This window comes from Myodes glareolus, chromosome 21 (genome assembly GCF_982192425.1).
Source record: "Myodes glareolus chromosome 21, mMyoGla1.1, whole genome shotgun sequence".
NCBI classification, from domain to species: Eukaryota; Metazoa; Chordata; class Mammalia; order Rodentia; family Cricetidae; genus Myodes; species Myodes glareolus.
This window is the reverse complement of record NC_142046.1, coordinates 56727407-56746528: the sequence shown is the minus strand read 5'-3', so window position 1 is coordinate 56746528 and position 19122 is coordinate 56727407. Positions and strand designations below refer to the sequence as shown.

The 19122-nt window shown below is 46.2% G+C and overlaps 1 protein-coding gene across 1 annotated transcript in view; it reads left to right on the top strand.

Moving 5' to 3' along the window:
* Pde11a (phosphodiesterase 11A) overlaps nt 1-17031 on the top strand; it is a 327936-nt gene extending 310905 nt beyond the window's left edge. Inside the window, exon 20 of the mRNA XM_087900073.1 lies at nt 11516-17031. Within this exon, the coding sequence (XP_087756199.1) occupies nt 11516-11674 (159 nt within the window). The 3' untranslated portion in view covers nt 11675-17031. The remainder of the gene's footprint in view (nt 1-11515) is intronic.
* The last annotated feature ends 2091 nt before the right edge of the window (nt 17032-19122 follow it).

Here is a 19122-nt window from a genome sequence, read left to right as displayed (position 1 = left end):
GCTGGGTGAGTGTCAGCACCGTGTTTCTATACTGAGAAAAGTGGGACACCCAGAAGCCAGCCAGAAGTTCAGAGTTCTTTGGGGAGACCTGAAGGAACAAAGGTTAAGAGTGCCCAGGTTAGTTTGGGCAGTAATGGGATTTAGTGGCCCATGTGACTCGGGAGCAGAGAGGAGCTATATAGGTGTCTCTGGGGGGATGGAGTGTGGGAGGGGGTGCCAGAGGCACATGCCCTCTTTCCTACCTGCCCTGGCGGAGTTCTAGTCATCGTGACACTTGGATAACAATGTCTTCCATCTGTTGGGGTGTGTGCACATGACAAGTCGGTATCTGTGGGTTTTCCAGCTGGATGGTGGGCGGTGCACACCGTCCTCTGAGAGGAGAACCTAGACCACTCTGATGGCTTACTCTGCACACAGTTTGCGCCTGGCTAAAGCGCAGCCCAGTGCTTAGCTTTGAATGGAACTAGAGGCCCAGGCTCTGAAGTCACCACTCTGTCATCACAGCTGCTACTGTACCACAATAAAAGGGGGAGGGGGTCCCAGGTTAAATTCTGCAAGCATGCTGACTTGCTTGGCTTGGGCCTCAGGCACATTCCTAAACAGATCATTGGGATAGTCCTATGGCCAGCCTGGAGGAGAGGGGTTCATGGAAGTGTGGCGGGCCAGTGTTAGCTTCTGCTGTCTGTGAGAGTTTTTATAACCCATGGCTAAGAAAAAAGAAAATTTAAAAAAACCACACTCGTGTGCATGAACACATACACAAACACCCCTCTCCCCCCCCCCCCCGAGGAGAGCAGGTTGTTCAAGGTTGTTGAAGGATCAAAGTGATTAGAACATCCTGCCATCTTCACAGTCAGGAAACAGAGACCTAGCTATGACATCATCCATATTCTGCCACTAGTACAGATAAAAATAACCTAGACTAGCCCGTCTGGACTGCTATGCTATGGCGCCTGCCCAGACGTGATGAGACCTAGACCCTCTTTATCTTTTTTAGCACAGGCTGTCTGTGAAAGTGTCCCTCATCATCACAAGTTAGCCACTGTAGCTCCAGCCATTAAATTAAAGTTCCCACAACAGCAAAGAGATAGGGATAAAAGGGGGGGAGCCCCTCCCGGATGAGAGTGAGCCTTTCAAGCCTTGCCTCTGAAATTCTGCCTTATGAATTCTGCTTACCTCTCCCTGACCTTGATAAGTTCAAGGAAGCAAAAATGCACACCGGACAGGCAGCTTGCAAACTCTGCTAGAAATGCCATACTGCCAATAGAACAAATGATTGTGTCCCCAGATAGGGCAAAGGTTATAAGGCCAGAGTCTCTCGACCCTTTCGCTGTGACCATGGAAGGACAAACAGTAGATAGCTCCCCCTCTCAGTGCTTTAAGCCCACTGAGTCAACTGTGTGAGTCATGGCCTCTGCAGGGGCTTGTTTCCGCCACCAAATGTCAACTCCGTAGCTTGACAGCCTTTGAAACTGTTCCTGATCTGCAGGGTGACCCCCCTCCCATGAGTCTGAAGTCACTGTGGAACTAGGGTCTATTGAGGAATTGACGGTAAAATTATATTCTTTGGGACTGACAGACAGGACCCACCTAGGAGTTCATTTTTCTTTTCTAACTCTCCTTTTCAGGGTTGCTTCACACAAAACCATATGCTGACACCACAGTTATGGTCATTGGTGACTAGTGTGGACTCCACGTTCAAAAATCCATATGCAAATCCCAATACTATCGTCCCCAGGCAAATTTTGTAACGGTTCAGGGCCAGCGACTTCTTTGCTGCTGCTGTTGGTGGTGGTGGTGGTGGTGGTGGTGGTGGTGGTTTTTGTTTGGTTGGTTTTTTTGTTGTTTGTTGTTCATACAATGGGAGAATAAGGATGTATCTCCTGCTGGTTGCATTGAGGACTTACTAAGGAAAAATTCTATGAAGCATAGATGCAGGACCTGGCAGTGTTACATGTGCTGCAGATGTAAATATTTAGTCTTTATTTCCAGACTTCTGAAAACTATACAAATAGATGCTCTAAGGCTGGTGTTCAGTGAGAACATTTCCTTCAAGAAGTCTGGTTTGCTTCTGTGCTCAGCACTGTTGTTTGATTATTTGCTTTTCCAAGTGCGGTTTAAAAACTGCTGGGAGCCTCGTATGGTAGTTAATACATTATCTTAAGCAATTTAATGCAAATTAATTTTTATACAACCTTGAGTTTCAAAAGCCATTGGACTAGGAAGGGAAAGAGTGATGCTTAGGAGGCTGTTTGCTGTCTCCATCTGGACCCTGGAGCGGCCCCATCTGCTCTCACGGGTACCACCAGCTCCCAGCAGCTCCCCTACCAAACAGCATGCGGAACCTTTAAACTTGAGAGCTCGCTTGAGTACGTGGAAAGATGGATGCTTCGGGTTTTCTAGGAAACATAAGGGGATTAGTTGGGCATTTCAAAGTTCTGGTTTGACATCAAGTTTATAGTGTGTTTTATTTCTGAATTTCTTTCTCTCTCATGATCTGATAGGGTCATGAGAATGGCAATTCTCAATCTCTCGGAGGGTTTCTCAGGCTGTGGGCTTGTTCCGCTGAGTACATTGGCACTCAGTGGGAGCCACTAAATGGTTCAGGAGGGAATGGCAAGTTTGAGACCCTTTGAAAGCCGATTGGACTGGAGCAAACGGGAGGCAGGGAGACTAGTTAGGGCACTATCACAGAGTTCAGATGGAGGGGTATGGTACCCTGAAGAGGCGCTGTAGCAGCAACAGAAGACCAGGGCACAGAGACCCTTTGGAAGGGAGGAAACAGGCTGATGACTTCGGCAGGCCAGTAGAAAGGGCGGTGCTGCTAATCTCAGAGTGGAACCACAGCACAGAGGACAGCTCTCAGCTCGGAGACAGAGAGTGGCCTTGTGAGCAGATGGAGGTCTCAAGGAAGGGGATGAGTTCAGCTATGCATGGTCGAGTCACTGTGCCCAGCCATGACAGCACACCGGAGAGGGGTGGCTTGAATATGGCCAACAGGATCACTGCAAAGTGGCGTGTCCAATCTGAGGCTGACTCTGTTAACTCATCAATAATCTCCGCCTCTGGAACCTAGGAGCTCAGCAGTTCGCTAGTCTATACGTTCAGACTTGCTACCACCTTGGCGGCTTCCTTCCGAAGTCACACACCATCAATAGAAGCCTCCTATGTTTCTCAGAGACACTCTCGCTCCCATGACTCATCCGTCGTGTGTACCCGAGAGAGTCTGAAGGCCTGCCACTGCTGGTGTGCCCCTGTTCCTGCTGCTGGAGGTCTGGGGGGGGGGGGGCGACGTCAACTGCACAGAGCATCTATGCTTTTCCATTTCAAAACCCCAGTCCCCAAAGGACCCCCGACATCTTCACTCACAGACAAAACCATCGTAGCTGCAGAGCAATGCTGCAGCACAGGGCTGAGACAAGCGCTACCTCCAACCTTCATTTTACCAAAAGCCAAAGAGGCTGAGATGTAGCCTTGCCTAACAGGCCCTGGGTTCAAACCTGGGCAATTAAATAAGGGGCAGTATTTTGAAAAGCACTCTGATTTCTTTCTGTTCCCGAAACTGTCTCTCAGTTTCTAGTGGTTCTCGCTCATAAGGTGCTGGTAAGAAACGGCAGAAACGCTCTCATGCTGCTAGCAGTTTGGAACATTCAACAGCAATCCTGAAAAATGAATAACCAGCTCAGAGAGCTTCCTCAGATACTATTAAAGTGCTGAGGATATATTTGGGCATGTTCAGATGCGAAGCCCGGCCTGGCGCAAATTTGGTTTCTCTTGATGCCCTTATAACAGTGGAGCAACAGCCACCCACTGGGCAGAGGGGTTTTTGATGTTTCTGGCAGCAAACCAGGCTCTTTATTCACTCTTTTGTCCCGCATCTTGGATCTCAACAACAAGATGAGGACAAAAGAGTGAAAAGTGACTGCGGTCAACTGTCGATACCCACCAAGCCCCGGCGGTAGCAGGTATGGATCATGGCAGACGGGGGAAACAGGACGTACTGACTGCTGGCAGCTCAGGGAGCCACACCGTGAGCAGAGCTCTGTGCTCATCTGCAGATGGAGCTTCTAGGTTGTTTGTCTAGCAGGACTGGGTAGCAGGTCGGAGCATGCCAGTCTGCCCTTGCCACTCTTAGGTTAAGGCTAGGAAGCCTTAACCAGCCATTGGCCTGTGGTAGGGAGAGAGGAGAGGCCACTGTCTCCTGAGGTCACTGTAATGGGAACTAGATATTTAAACCTAAATAAACAAACAAAGCCAAAGGGCTCAGTTTCTGTGCAGAGCCCATGGAGTGGTGCGGCCATCGGTCAGCTTCCCATAGCAAAGCACCTCCCATCATGGCGGGGAAGGCAAGGTGGTGAGAACACAGCTGTCTGGTCATGTGTCCACATCTGGAATCAGAGAGCTCAGATCCACAACAGAATAAACTCTTCTTAAGTTGCGTCTCCCAGATATTTTATCGTAACAACGACAAAAGTAGACAAAAGTAATATGCACATAAAATTCATAATGTCTACTAAATTCTAATATTTAATATAGAATTACCAGGCATTCAAAGAAGCAAGAAAGTTTTGATCCATAATAATAAAAAAAAACTCAACCAGTACCCTTAAAAAAAGAAAGAAAAAAATGGTTTTAAAAGCTAATAGAGACTTCAATCTGTGATTCAATGAACCTTTGCTTTGGGTCTCTGATGGGGGTACCAGATAGCGGGAGCATAATGGCCAAGCACACCCAAGTTGAGACCACTCAGGTTGGCATCCACAATACATCCCAAACAGACTTACACTTCCTCTCTCCAGCTGTCCTTGGCTATAACAAGAATGCCCTTTGCTCGACAGCAGGGGCACTCTGCAGTGGGTCAAGACACCTGGCTCCATGGGAAGAGCTTGGTAGTCATCCTCACCACTGATGCAGACCACGTGGCCCCTTCACCCTTCACCCCGAGCACCAACAGCTGCTTCTGTCATCGTGAGCCCCTCACAGAAAGTGCAAAGCCTGCGTTCCTCGTCCATTCCAATGAGTCTGACTCATTGGCTAAGAAGGGGGCGTTCAACTTCATCTGGACAGGGGTGACCACCTCAGAGGCTACACACACAAAGAAAAGATGGACATGTTTTAAAGCACTGAAAATAAAATACAAAAACATTTTAAGTGTGAAAGCTACGATTGGAGATCTAGATGACATGCTTCAGGTCTGCAGATAAAGGAGGAGGACAGGGGGCTTCTGAGAGAAGGCTGAGCAGGGCTTGAATGGTCAAGGAGAACAAGATGTCTCGGGAGGGACCTGCCACAGTGCTTTAAACCAGGAAGGCTCGAGTAAAAATACCTCAGTCTCTCAGTATTTGATGACAGGCAAGTCCTTTGGCCTTGATGAGTGGCAGTTTCCTCACCAATAAAGAGATGGTGAAGGGACCTACCATAGTGACCTGCCATGATGGTTCCATGAGACAATGACGTCACGCCCCTAGCCCCATCCTAGTGCAGGGGCTGTTCCTTGTATAAACCCTCTGTCTCTTTTTCTTAAAAGTCATCAGAAACGGGAAAGAGGGAAGCACCATTTGGCCAAAGGAAGGTGTCCTCCCTTCTTTTGTTAGCAAAAATACCATAAGGGCTCACACCACATGTTGAAGGAATGGTTCTGTTAAGCCCTGTGGGTCTTGGCTGGGGTGAGTCTGCAGACATCTGGAAATTTATTTTTGAGCTATTTTGGGTTGCCATGACTTAGGTAATGGGGTGGTGATACTATTACTGGCTTCTAGAGTGCCCTATAAAGTACAGCCACCACAGAAAGCATTTCTCTGACCCCAAACACCAGCAGTACTGAGGCCGAGACACTACAGTAGCCAGTTTCTTTCATTACCCACCGAATTGATCCGAGCAAGTCCTTTCTTTTAGGTCTTAGTTTTCCTCACTGATGAACTAACAGCAGCACAGATGATAATCATTTGGCCCTCATAAGGTCCTTGAGAAAGTTGGCGTGCCTGCAACAACACAGCCTGACACAAAGTAGCCCTTCCCGAGCACCTGTGGTAGCAGCAAAACCCGGTGAGATCAGCAGAGGGGCGGAGCCAGAGCCACGTGAAAGTCGGGGAGAGAGAATCAGCTGTGACGCTGATGCAGCCATTTTTCAGCGGAGTTTCCTTCAGGGACTGGGAATGGGCAGGGCAAGGGATAAGAAACACCCTATAGCGATGTTTCCGCGATGCTTGGGAGAGAGTGAGGGCCCTGTGTACACACCAGCATCGGATCGTAGAGAGAAGTCCAGATCTCTGTGTTCTTAGCTGTCTCCACTCTCACTCTTTTCTAACAATAGTTAGAATCATCCGTATGTTCACTCTCTTGTTAGCTTGGTTAAGGTAAGCCTCTCGTTCTATATCTTAGATGCTGTTTATATTAATTATATTAGATGCATTGATTTAACAGAATCTATCAAAATGCAAATTCACATACTCTGACCCAGAAATACTAATTCTACAGTTTGGCCATCTGATGGTCTTCATCTACAAAATGGCTAAGTACGGGATATCCTTGACACCGTTACTTAGAATGGCCAAATATAAACACCTAATTTTCATTAACAACAGAGAACTAGCTTTACAAATTTGACAGCTGTAGAACACTAGGTAGACATAAAAAAAAATCAAATCTCATGTTTCACTTATATAGATAAAAATGTTTCTTGTGGGCCACACAAGCAGCTGATCATATCTATTGATCAACAGTTGGGGCAGTGTAGAAGGAAGACTTGATACCCTGTACCTTTGGTGCTCTTGTCTATCCCTTGAGCTATGAGAATGCTACTTATTGAGAATATAAATAAAATATAGAATAAACCATACGCGCTTGTCATAAGAAAGCTCAGCAGTGGAGTGTGACTTGCAGAGCCAGGAACGGGGAGTCCCTCAGTCACCCAGATTGCTAGGAGTAAGGTATGTGCCCTCATGCAAAAATACCACAGGTGCTCCCGATGGATCGGGAGAGTGCCAGTGGGATCAATAAGATTGTCCCAAGAGACAAGTTGTGCATTCCAACTTGTAGGTCCTATGGGGTTTTCACAGGACAAGAGTCATGTGTCCTGCACGGGACTGGAAGAGTCTGGTCTAAAGGGAGAGAGAGCCCCAAGGATTAGGCCCCCGGGAATAAGTTACATGGTCATAGACTTGAGCTCAGAAAACAATATTCTAAAGCCAAACAGTAAGAATAACGTGGACCTTCTTGGGAGGTAGTGTGCTCATTGCTCCTGGGGGCATTCAGATAGTTAATGGCAAAGGCATGGGTATACCACAGGGAAGTTGGGCATCCTGTGGCTGATGCAACCATCCATGAATCCTTTGTAAGTGACAGTCCCCTCTCTCTACATAAGGACTGACTTTCCGAAAACCATCAGGAATTACCTGCTGGTGGCAAGCCTTTGGGAACATCCACTTCTCTGTATGTAGTACTCCCTCTCACAGTGCCTGGCTGGCAGTCACGGGGAACCTTGGGGCTTAACTTTGTAGATAGCCCTTTCTCTGCAGGTACCCCACTAGTTCCTTGTCCTTGCACCCAATCGCATTTATATAGCAAATTTAGAGTATCAGCAATCCCTCCAGACTGGTGTTTTACTGTCTTTGTCTAGAATCAACACTTGTGCTAAGGGAAATGATTCTACCTGTGGTAATCCTACCTCAGGAGAAAACAAGAAAAAGAGGGGATTCTGAGAAAGAGGTATCTTTCCCCGACCCCAGTGTTTCACTGCACACAAAGGGCAGAGGAAGAAGAAAGGAGAAGATCGAGGAGGGAAAGCGTTTGGGGCTAAGCCAAACAAGCTTAAGTGTTTCAAAGAATAAATTGGTGGAGTAATTCGGATCATGGGCAGGTGCTAGGAATGTAATTTAGTAAATGCTCGGGAACCTGCCAAAGAAGAGAAAAATGTGTTGCTTTTGAGATCATTTCCCAGCAGCTCCATAAAAGAAAACTGATTACAGGAATTTAATAAGTAAAACAGAGCCAGAAATAGTGTGATCAAATGAGTTTTTAATTACATTTCAAGCAGAAAAAAATTCCAATTTGTGCTCCTGGGATAAAAAAAAAAATAAGTTCTAGAGAAAGGCTTTTGTAGCAGGAAAGAACATATCCACTAATTTCCATAGCAATGACAGTAGTCAGTTCATTAAAAGGCTTGATCAGAGTAAAGAGGAGCCTGCGCCAAGGCAGGCTAAACAAGACCATGGAGTCAACGCTGCTACACACTTTTGTCAGAAATAAATAAATAAACAGACAGACAGACACTGAACATTGAGCAGGATTTGGGTATCTGCATTTTTCTAGTGGAAATAAAAGGAATTTTTAATTTTCATTTTTAATCAGTGGGTTATTATGTTGCTTTGGTTTATTCGCATATGAAATAAATGGTATATCAGATTTTAAATGAGATGTGTCTAGTGAGTGTGACAAAGGTCACTGGAAAGAAGACACACACTCTCACTCACACATGCACTCACTGACACACATTCACACTCACTCATCCACTGACACACTCACACTCACTGATGCACACGCACGTACACACTCACACATGCACTCACTGACACATTCACACTCACTGATGCACACGCACACACACACACATGCACTCACTGACACACACACACGTGCGTGCACACACACACACACACACACACACACACACGGGGCGATGGGGATGGATGAGAATAAATATTACAAGGCATCTAAGTGCAGAGAAGGAGTCATGTCGACCAGCGAGAGTGTCACGGTCCATTCAGGTCCGTTTAGGGATCGGCCAGGTTTCCTGGCAGGGTGTCTCAGGTATGCTTAGAGACGGACACTCCACCGTCCACAGGACGTGCTGTTCTTCCGATGAGGACTTGCTGCGGGCCACTCCTTAACCACGGGGCACACCTAGACGGTGCTTTCTGGAAGAGTGCAGGAACTGCTGTGGTTTTATGCTCAGTCCAACTTTTGTCCCCTTGTGATGCATGGGGCCAACCTGCAACCTCCATGGGACCAAGGTTTTAATCCCTGGCCTCAGAAGTGGGCTCACCTAGAAGATCATCTTTCTAAAGACGAGTACACCTGCAGTCCCAGGCTCATTCCTTTAGGGTTGTATAGGGGAAAGATGCTGTGGCTACCGTAGTTGTCAATGTGACTGAAGAGAAAACCTCAACCGAACCCCACCCCCATCAGCTTGTCTGTGAGCCTGTCTGCAAATGGTGCCATCCCTGGGCGGGTGGGCACGGCCTATATAAGAAAAATAACTGAACAAGTCAAGGAGGGCAAGCCAGTTAGCAACACTCCCCCCCATGATCTCTAGTTCAGTTCCTGCCTTGGCTTCCCATAATAATGAACTGGAACCTATAAACTCGCTCAGCATTTGAGGCTAGCCTAGTCTATACTGTGAGTTTTAGACTGGCCAAGGCATGGTAAGACACTGTCTTTAAGAAAAGCAACAACAACAGCAAAAAGATGAACTGTCACCTTATTTCTTTTTTTCTACTGCTGGAGCTTAAACACAGGGTTTTCCACAGACGAGACAGAGATTCTACCACTGAATGACACCCTTTATTTCCTTTTCTCAAAAATAGGATTGTCTAGAATATAAAAGGACTCCAAGAGCCTTTGCTATGTGTGTTCTATATGAATGGTTTTACTCATATTTATTATTTGTAGTTATTCACATGGAGCTACTGTAATGGATGTTTTTGCTAATTGTATTTTACTGGTTGAATATGTTGAAGTCTTTCATAATAAGCAGTAAGACTTACTCCAATGCATGGGAAAAGAAAGACAAAATATTAGGACGAAGTTTACAGCTCAGAGGTAGAGTACTTGTCCTGCATGAGGAACTCTAAACTTTTAATTTACAATTTAAGTTTTAAAAAATGTCCCAATGGAACAGAATCATGAGGTTTTCCCAGCTGGGCAGGGTGTTCTCCATGCCCCTCTGGCCTGTAAGATGTTTATCTACTGATATTTAGCCTGAGCCTTCTGAATCCATTCTTGTCCTAGTTCATAGGTGATGTCTTCGTCCCATCCCATAGTACTGCATCTCTGGGTAGACTGATTCAAAAGCTACAAAAGGCTCATGTGCATCCAGTTCAAATGAGACAGCATGCTATAGGATTCCCATTCCACTGCCAAGGGCCATCCAGGGCCAGAAGTCATTCATACCACTTGGAAGTAGGGACCTCTTCTCTTAAAGAGGGTAAATTAAATGCAGAAGGAAGCATTTAGAAGCACCAATGGCTCTTGGGCAATTAAGGACCCCGAAGAGTCAGTTTCACGAGCCTGGTGATCCTTCTGCCCTGTCTAATCATTGCTCACATTTCTACTCTTGCTTCCCCCACGCCTCTCCACTCCTCTCTTTCCCACCCCTTTCGCTCGTCACTACTGGAGTGAGAACAGATGTTTGTGTTAAAAGGGCAAAGTTAGGAACACTGAGAAAGTAAGTAAGAGGGCTTGCAGCCAAGCTGACCAGCTACAAGGAAGGCAGGACTCTGGGAGACACACGAAGTCATGTCCACAGGCTCCCATGAAGACATCCCCCTCCCCCACACACCCACACCCATAACAGCACTCGGGGCCCTGCTGCCCTTTGACATCATTCAGATCTATGTCACTCCATGTTAATCTGTATGTTCAGCAAACTTTTGCTTTGGAAGATGAGCCTCTCTCATCTTGGGAAGTTACCTGGTCTTTCTTGCGTGGGAAAGTTCATCAGGCATCTGTGGCAGATGCTATTGTGATGTGGGATTCCCCTCTCTATGCTGTGAATACCGTTGGTTAATGAATAAAGCTGCTTTGCTTTGGGCCTATTTCAGTGCAGAATAGGGCATAGTGGGAATTCTAAGCAGATAGAGGAGGAGGGAGTAGGTGGAGTCAGAGAGAAGCCATGTAGCAGCCGCAGGAGACAAATGCCAGACAGAACCTTACTGGTAGGCCCAACCACATGGTGATACACAGATTAATAGAAATGGGTTAATTTAAGATGTAAGAACTAGCTAGCAATATGCATAAGCTAATAGGCCAAACAGTATTGCAATTAATACAATTTCTGTGTGATTATTCCGGGTCTGGGCGGCTGGGAAATGAATGAGCAGCCTCTGCCAACACTATTGTAAGGTTATTTTTGAAAAATTTGAGTTCACAGTCTACTGATAGGTAAAACTCTCTCTGGCAGGCAAAGATACAGTTATTGATAGATAATAGTGGCATGCATTTTTGTCTTCTGGGTTTTTTTTTTTTTTGATGCACTTGTAAACTCAGACAGTCTACAAGGCTGCCTGTCCCTTGAATAACTCACAGCCATCTTGTTTTGTCAGTTCTCAGCACAGGCTCTATGACTAGAACACAAGAGTGGTGGATGCATACCTACTTCTCAGAAATAATTTGTGTTTACCTGCTAGCAATTTCCTTTCCTATACCCGGTTTCCAATCCCCTTATAAACACGGGAGGAAGAGTATACAAATCTGTGACCAGGCTCCTCACTCTCCACCTTTTTCTCGTTTGCTTTAGGCCTTGGTGAAGGTCAACGCCAAACTGAAGCCAATGCTGGATTCAGTGGCTGCCAACCGAAGGAAGTGGGAAGAGTTACATCAGAAAAGACTGCAGGTCTCTGCTGCCTCCCCAGTCCCTGCGACTCTCACGGTGGCGACGGACGAGGATAGGATGTAAAGCACCCAGAGCCTCTGTGCGACCCTGTGGCCTGGAGGGTCCTCTGCAGCCTGAAGAAGCCGCTGCAGCAGCCGCATGGACCTTTTCTTTCCGCTCAGCAGTCCGAAAGTGCAGACTGTATAGACCGGACCCGGAAGCGCGCCCGGAAGTGTGCTTGGCGGCAGAGGACTTGAAGGATGAAGGACAGAGTCCGGCAGAGAGCGCGACCCTCAGCTTTCCATGATGAACCCACATTGCTGGATTTGGATCCATGACCTCGAGGGCTATCAGCCCCACTCGTTCGGAGTTGAGGGGACACCGTGGTAAAGTGTCGCTAACACTGCTTCACTTACGGCACTTTCCTGTTACAAGCACGTCCTTTCTTGGCAGGCCTTTGTGTCCCAAAAATCCAGATTTGCATTTTAGGTGTCATATTTCTATTCCGACTGTTTCTTAGTGAGACACTAGACCGTTGGTCTTTGCCTGTTGGATGAGCCTCCTCTTATGAGTACCAACTAACCCCAATCTTTTCAAAGGGTCCACAGTAGGAATGCAGTGAGTTTGCTACTTGGAGGGTTCCAGGATCTATAACCCTGGCAGTGAGATCACAGATCACTTTTTCAGTGTTTGGATTCAGCCTTCATTGTAGACCAGACCTTTTCCTGAGAGGAATAGATTAATAATTTTATTCAAGCGAATGGAAAGGGGAATCTACAGTCACGTGTACCACAGGTGGCGTGTAAACACTAGAACTACTTCCAACAGAGAGAGAGAGAGGGAGAGAGAGAGAAAGAGAAAGAATTTAAGGTACCTCAATTTTACATTTTTCCTTAAGTGAAGAAAAAAGAATATTCTAGAAAGGCCAGGAAATAACGTCTACACAACCTTTATCCTCTAGGAAGTCAGGCCTCTAACAGGTGAAAAAACTGTTTTAAATGGATGTGGTGTCTACTAAGCTGCTTTGATGCCCGTTTCACCCAAGACACTTGTGGGCAGGGTCCGTCTTCACCGAAAAACACTGGCCTTGCTGTCCTTAATTTTGCATTCTCAGCTGGGTGACTTTGGACAGGTTACTACATTTCTCTGCTGCCCAAACTGTCAACTGAAATTATCCTAGTAGGTTACTTGCAGACATCTTAACCTTAAAATCCTTTGTGCAAGAAACTTTCAAGGACTCCCCAGAACACAAGATAGAAGAAAGCTGAGATCTTCTGTTTGAAGCAGGTCGTGAGGGTCCAGAGCCCACAGGTCGTGAGGGTCCAGAGCACACAGGTTATGAGGGCCCAGAGCCCACAGGTCGTGAGGGTCCAGAGCCCACAGGTCGTGAGGGTCCAGAGCCCACAGGTCCTGGGGGTCCAGAGCACACAGGTCCAGGGGGGTCCAGAGCCCACAGGTCTTAGGGGTCCAGAGCCCACAGGTCGTGAGGGTCCAGAGCCCACAGGTCCTGGGGGTCCAGAGCACACAGGTCTTGGGGATCCAGAGCTCACAGGTCTTAGGGGTCCAGAGCCCACAGGTCTTGAGGGTCTAGAGTCCACACAAATCATCATCTCTTTGTTCACATAATGGTGCTCCAGAGAGAGGCTCTGAGCACTCTGAAAATCCCTGCCAATGTGAAACCCGAGAGCCAGCCCAGCTCTAAACAATTGAACATTTACAAAACAACATTTTTTTTCCTACTTTTATTGACCAGTATCAGTTATTATCAGAAAATAGTGGTCAGATGTTTGAAGATGGGGGTGGGGGTAAAATAAGATACCAAACCCGGAGTGGGATGATCTGGCAATCACCATGGGGAAGGCAGCTTTGTTATGGCAAGAAACACAATAAAATAAACCGGGCAAAGGGTGGGGCTGGAAGTAGGAGCTAAGGTAGATGGTTAAGACAATGGCTAGGGGGGGGGTAAAAGTCAATCTGAACAAAGGAAAAAGTCAATTACAGTCCCCCCACCCACCCAAATGAGGGTACAGAATCATGTCATCAATTGAGCAGGAAAGAGAGACAATTACACAGGGAGAATCTTGACAAAGGAGAGAAGGAAGGGCTGGGCGCACTAGGAAACAAGGTTGCTAGCTGCCCTTCACAGCTGTGTCTGCAGGGAAGGCTGGAGAGACTGGGGGGAGGGACGAGCGCAGGGGAAAAAAACTGCATCCGCAGAGCAGGTAAGAGGAGGCTGTGCAGATTTATGGATTTTATTAAGCCAGTTTTCTGAATCACTCTGCTATAAAGGCAAATAGCTTCTGCAGAGCTGTCTCCCTCCTTCAGGTGAGGAACAAAGGGTGGGTGGAGTTAGGCAGAGACCCTGGTCTGCAGGATCGTCTGCAGGTGCTTCTGGGTACCGCACCACACCAGCCCGTCAGATTTCTGTCGCACACGGGAATGGAGAAGCAGTCCACGTGAGGATGTAGTGAGCCCACATCTGTTACCCGTCCGAACAATAAATAACCAGTAAAGCGGATGCCAGTCCACCTAAAGCAGACATTTTCAAGCATGTGCTTTACAATAAAACTGGACCCAGTGTCTTCCAGAGGCTGCTGGCAGTGGCGAGACAGCAGCCTCCCTCCTCCCTGAATGTTGATGCTACATATTGCTGAGGGGGACATAATTTATAGCACAAACCCTACGGCTTCCTCTAAGGTTGAGTTTTCCTCTCATCTTCTCGCCTTTTTTATTGGCTTCACTGCACGGTTGCCAATAGCAACATCCATCGGTAGCAAAGGGAGTTCAACACCATCGCAATCTGCCAGACAGCGGAGCCCTGACAATGTCAACCATCAATCAAACAGCTGCTTGTAATTGCCTCCATCTATTTCTCCTGTCTCAAGGTGTCTGTCCTACTGTGGGTCAAGATTCGGAAACTGCTGACTAATGCCCGGGCTCTCTCCCTCCATCACTGTGGAGAACTGGGAGAGATGGTGGTAGCCCTCCTGATGCCAAACCCTAGAGGTCACAGGTTGGGATTTTTAAAGCCCTTGTAAAACAATTTCTTTCCCATGACCGTGAGTTATGTGTGATCCTAGACTCTGTTTCCAGCACACAGAATGAGGAAACTTCTCAATCCTTATTTTTCACTGTTGTTTCCTGTTGGAGAAAGGCATTTGAAATGTGAGCCCTCTTCCAAAGGAAAAAAAAACTCAAACAGACAAGATTGTCTGCTTTGTCTGCTTCCTCAGGTCTCTCCGCAGGAACAGCTGAGATGACTTCATCCTCCTTTTGTATGAGATGTATTTTTTCAGAAACTATTTATTCATGTTAGTGAGCATGTAGCTACTATGTGCACAGCCCACAACACAGCTGGTGATACCGGTGGACGAGAGCAGCTTGGCAAACCGCCAAGGGGACCTACCAGTACACAGCAGAACGGGGCTCCTCCTCGCTGGCTGCCAATGGGCCTACTCTCTTGGGGCTCTGTGGCGTTTCAGGTTTCTATCTGGTACATAAAAGCCCCAGCTTTTATTCAGTTTCTGCATCCAGGGACCAAGCTATGCTATGCTTTGCTTTTGAAACTTCATCCAAGTCATTTTCTTCTTTCTGCTTCTCAAATAAAATAGAAGCAAACCCGAGAGAGTCGTCGTCTCACCGAAGACAGGGTAAACATTTACATAGAGAGGGAGCAGACCCAAAACAACCTTCCTACAAAGTGTCTGAGACAGCTTCTAATGAGTGTGAATGATACAGTAACCAACACCTGCTCGTAAGTGTGTATTCTCCTGTTTCATAAAGGACAGCTTTGGATTGTCTCATATCATTGAATCCCATATGAGAATCATTAGTTTAGAAGTGAACTTGTAAAGGGAGCCAAGAAAGGCAAAAATTGTACATGAGTTTTCTGTTTCTTGAAACCCGAAGGCCTGCATGCTTCCAGGTACTCCAGGTTTGCAAATATCTTGTTTTTTAAGATGATCTCAGCACTGTTTTTTATTAGTGCAGTAATGACAGTATGTTTCTGGAATTCAGTTGCTTTTTCTGTATATCAAAATTTAGCATACTTCAATGGCTTACATCGCTAGAATGATTTTACTCAGTTTACTTTGCAGCACAATCTTTTTAAAACTCATTTCTCTTACTGACCCTTGTGAGTTACAAAAAGACCAAAACAAATTACAATCTAACCTCACAAGTGAAGCAGAAATCTAAACATGTTTGGATGAAATTCAAACATAAAGAGAAATGTGTTTTGGTGGGGGAAATGACAAAAAGATTCATTAAAGCTACTGAATGTAACCTAATTTGGGGCCCTAAAAACGTTGCCACACCTCCTTTAGTGAATTTCTAATGTTTCATAGTAACAATCTGGAATTCTTATTCTACCATGTAGTGTCAAGAGCTCCTAAGCCCCAAATTACTAAGAATTTAAAGGTTAAGTCCGGCTGCTAGAAGGCCAAATTGTCACACAGGTCCTAAGTCAACGTTTCTCAACCTGTGGGTCACAACCCCACAGGAGATCAAATATCAGATAGTGCAGCCAGCCTGACATCAGATATTTACATTACGACTCTTACCGGTAGCAAAATTACAGTTACAAAGTAGCAACGAAAATAATTTTATGGCTGGGGGGGTCACCACAACATGAGGAGCTGTATTAGAGGGTTGCAGTGTTAGGAAGGTTGAGAACCCTCGTCCTAGGTGAACAGTGATAGAACATGACTGGCAGAATCAAGCAAGACGTGACTGGAGAATTCCATGCAGGGCCTCGGATTCAGCGGTGCCCAGTGCTGTGCCACCCGTTCTCCCCAGCGAATAAGTTAGGTTGTACATGCTTTGATTTCGAATGCCCTCGCATGTCTGTGCATCTCTCAGCATCACTAAAGGCCAATGGCCATCTGTGTATCCACCTGTACCAACCAACGTAACTGAATGTAGGCACCAGTGCAAAGCTGTTTTATGAAGTAAATGAACTATTTGCTGTGGAAAAAAAAAGTATCTTCTTTGAGGCCATCATCTGTCCATGTTCATTTCTGTGTATGTGTGTGTTAGAGTGTTCATTTTTCTTCTGCTTTAATGTAGATTTATAGCACAACGTATTCAGAGCAACTTTAAAGCATAGCGCAGTGTGGAGATAGACGTCTAGTTTACTGAGTCCCATTCCCTTGGAGGGCTGTTGCTTTTGCCATTTTATTCTGATTTACAATAATCTAAAAAGAGTTCCTTACTGACTTGTTTCTTAACTATTGTTGTTTTACCCAAAAGAAGGGAAGTATGTTGTCGGCTGGCTTGTGTGAAGCCCCTCTCTTTGTGAAGTTTCCAGGTTAATATTGTATTGTAAGAACATTTGGTAAAATGCTGCTTGGCCATTGCAGAAGCAACAACCCATGGCTTCGAAACAGACTGCTTTAAGAAAACGGAAACTTCTTGTTTTTAATAAAATGCTTAATGTTTAACTAATGTTCTGGAATAATCTTTATGTCGCCGGCTGGAAAAAGGACACGTGCATCCTAATACCTACTACAGTTTAGTTCATTAACTTTGTTCAGCGCTGTCTGCTTGTGTGAGAGCGATACCGGGACCTCGTTTTTAAAGTAAAAGATTTTTTCGAATTATTGAAGGTTTTCTGGAGGTAAGAGAATTCTGCAGCCAAAAGCTGGGTCCCTGCATCCAGTATGTGTTGCTTAAATTTGCATGGGCACTTAGACAAGGTGTGTGTGTGTGTGTGTGTGTGTGTGTGTGTGTGTGTGTGTGTGTGTGTGTGTTGGGGCAGTCTTACACCATCGTGCCTGTTCTATTAGAACGAACTGCAACAATCCAAAGCCAATTCAAATGGTTGGAGAGGAGGCACCCAAGGAGAGAGGAAAGAGGCGCAGTGTGGCCCTCTACTGGACAGTGTAAGCAATCACCAGCGCTGCTTGCTGCAGCCACCCGTCTCTTTGTGTATTGCAACCTGCAATTCTACAGTGAGTTGGAAATAAGAACCTCTGACCCGCAGAAGGTCTGTGGGGATTAATGTCGGAAGTTAGACAGGCTGGGCGAAAGCGCTGGGGTTGGAGTAGCTTTTAGAAAGTCTGGCCGGATGTTTTACAAATTAGTATCCGCAGTTTTGCCTTCTCCGCTAATAACATCTGTAAATCACACTACTGCACAGTTGAGATAGGGTAATTCACGTTAATTTAGTGCACTGCAAACCTTGAAATATAAGCTACTTGATCAAAACTAAAGTCCATTTAAGAAAGAGGTCTTGTTTAGACATTGTAGAAGGTTCCTCGGAAAGGCGAGCCCTAATTAGATGAAATGGCTCTCCAACCAAGCATGAGGATCCCTTGTTGACTGGTATACAGATGGCCCCAAAGCTTCCCACCCTGAACTCGGGCTCCTAAGAGTCAGTCAACGACGTTACAAGGCTGGCACCGGCTTAGTCATTGCTTCCCTGTTCACGGTGGTGACGGAGTTGAGAAGACTAGAATGCTATGGGACTGGGCGCCCAAACTGGCCACCCTGACGTAAATGGTCAGGAACCATCGGGAAAGAAAATAGTAACTCTGCAAAGGGCGTCTTTTGCCAAGGAAAATTCTTGCACATGATTATGCGTGCAACAGTTATGGAGTAACGATTTACCACCCGCAAATGAACACGTGCGTGGGGTAAGAAAAGATACTTCCCAGCTAATTGTAAAAGAGAATGCTCAACACATCAGACATTTGATCGCTTTGTGTTTGGGCCGGAAGAACTGAAGTGTGCTAAGAACCAACATGTTTTTAGCAGCTCTGACATGTTTTGCCTAAATTGAACTCTTCCTGGTAATCATGCGTGCCTTGATCTGTCAATCATTAACCCCCTTCTGCATGTCACTAGCACTTTATAAACACCCCATGGGTCCTGTTTGCCAAGGACGGTGTTGCAGATTTGCCTTTGCTATGCACCCCAGCTTTTCAAGACCCTATTGGAAACAAAAAATGATCTTTTTCTTTATTCTTACCCACTGTGCAGAGTGAAAAAAAAAAGATCTTTTATACTTCATAATAATCTACCAGCTTGCTTTCCATCATTCACTAAAGTACTCCTTTCATCTCCCCTACCCATTAAAAAAAAAACAAAGAAACTGTTCCCCAGCTGCCTATCAGGGACCAAACCAAAGTCAGCTCTCACAGCAGTGGCTGCGGCCATGCCAGTCTCGCAGTAGGATGGGTGTGCTCAATGCGTTTTAAAAATGACCCTGCCCTCCATCTGTCTGAGCCAAATGCCCTGCTCCTTTCGAGCCAGGCCAGTGGAGCAGCTTCCCATGAAATAAGGAGGAGGACACAGAATGGCCACCCTCCCGTGCCCTTCAGCTGCCCTGCTCACAGACAGGCACCAACACAGAGAGGAGAAACCCAGATGCTCCCTGTAGCTAGCCAAGAAATTTGGGGAAAAGCCGACAGTCCTTTCATTTTTGTGTCGGGGGGCGGGAGGAGGATTTCAAAAGACATTTGAAGGTGGATGGTTTCACAACGTTAAGCACAGCTCTGCAGACAGAGAGGAACTAAAGGGATAAAGGGCAT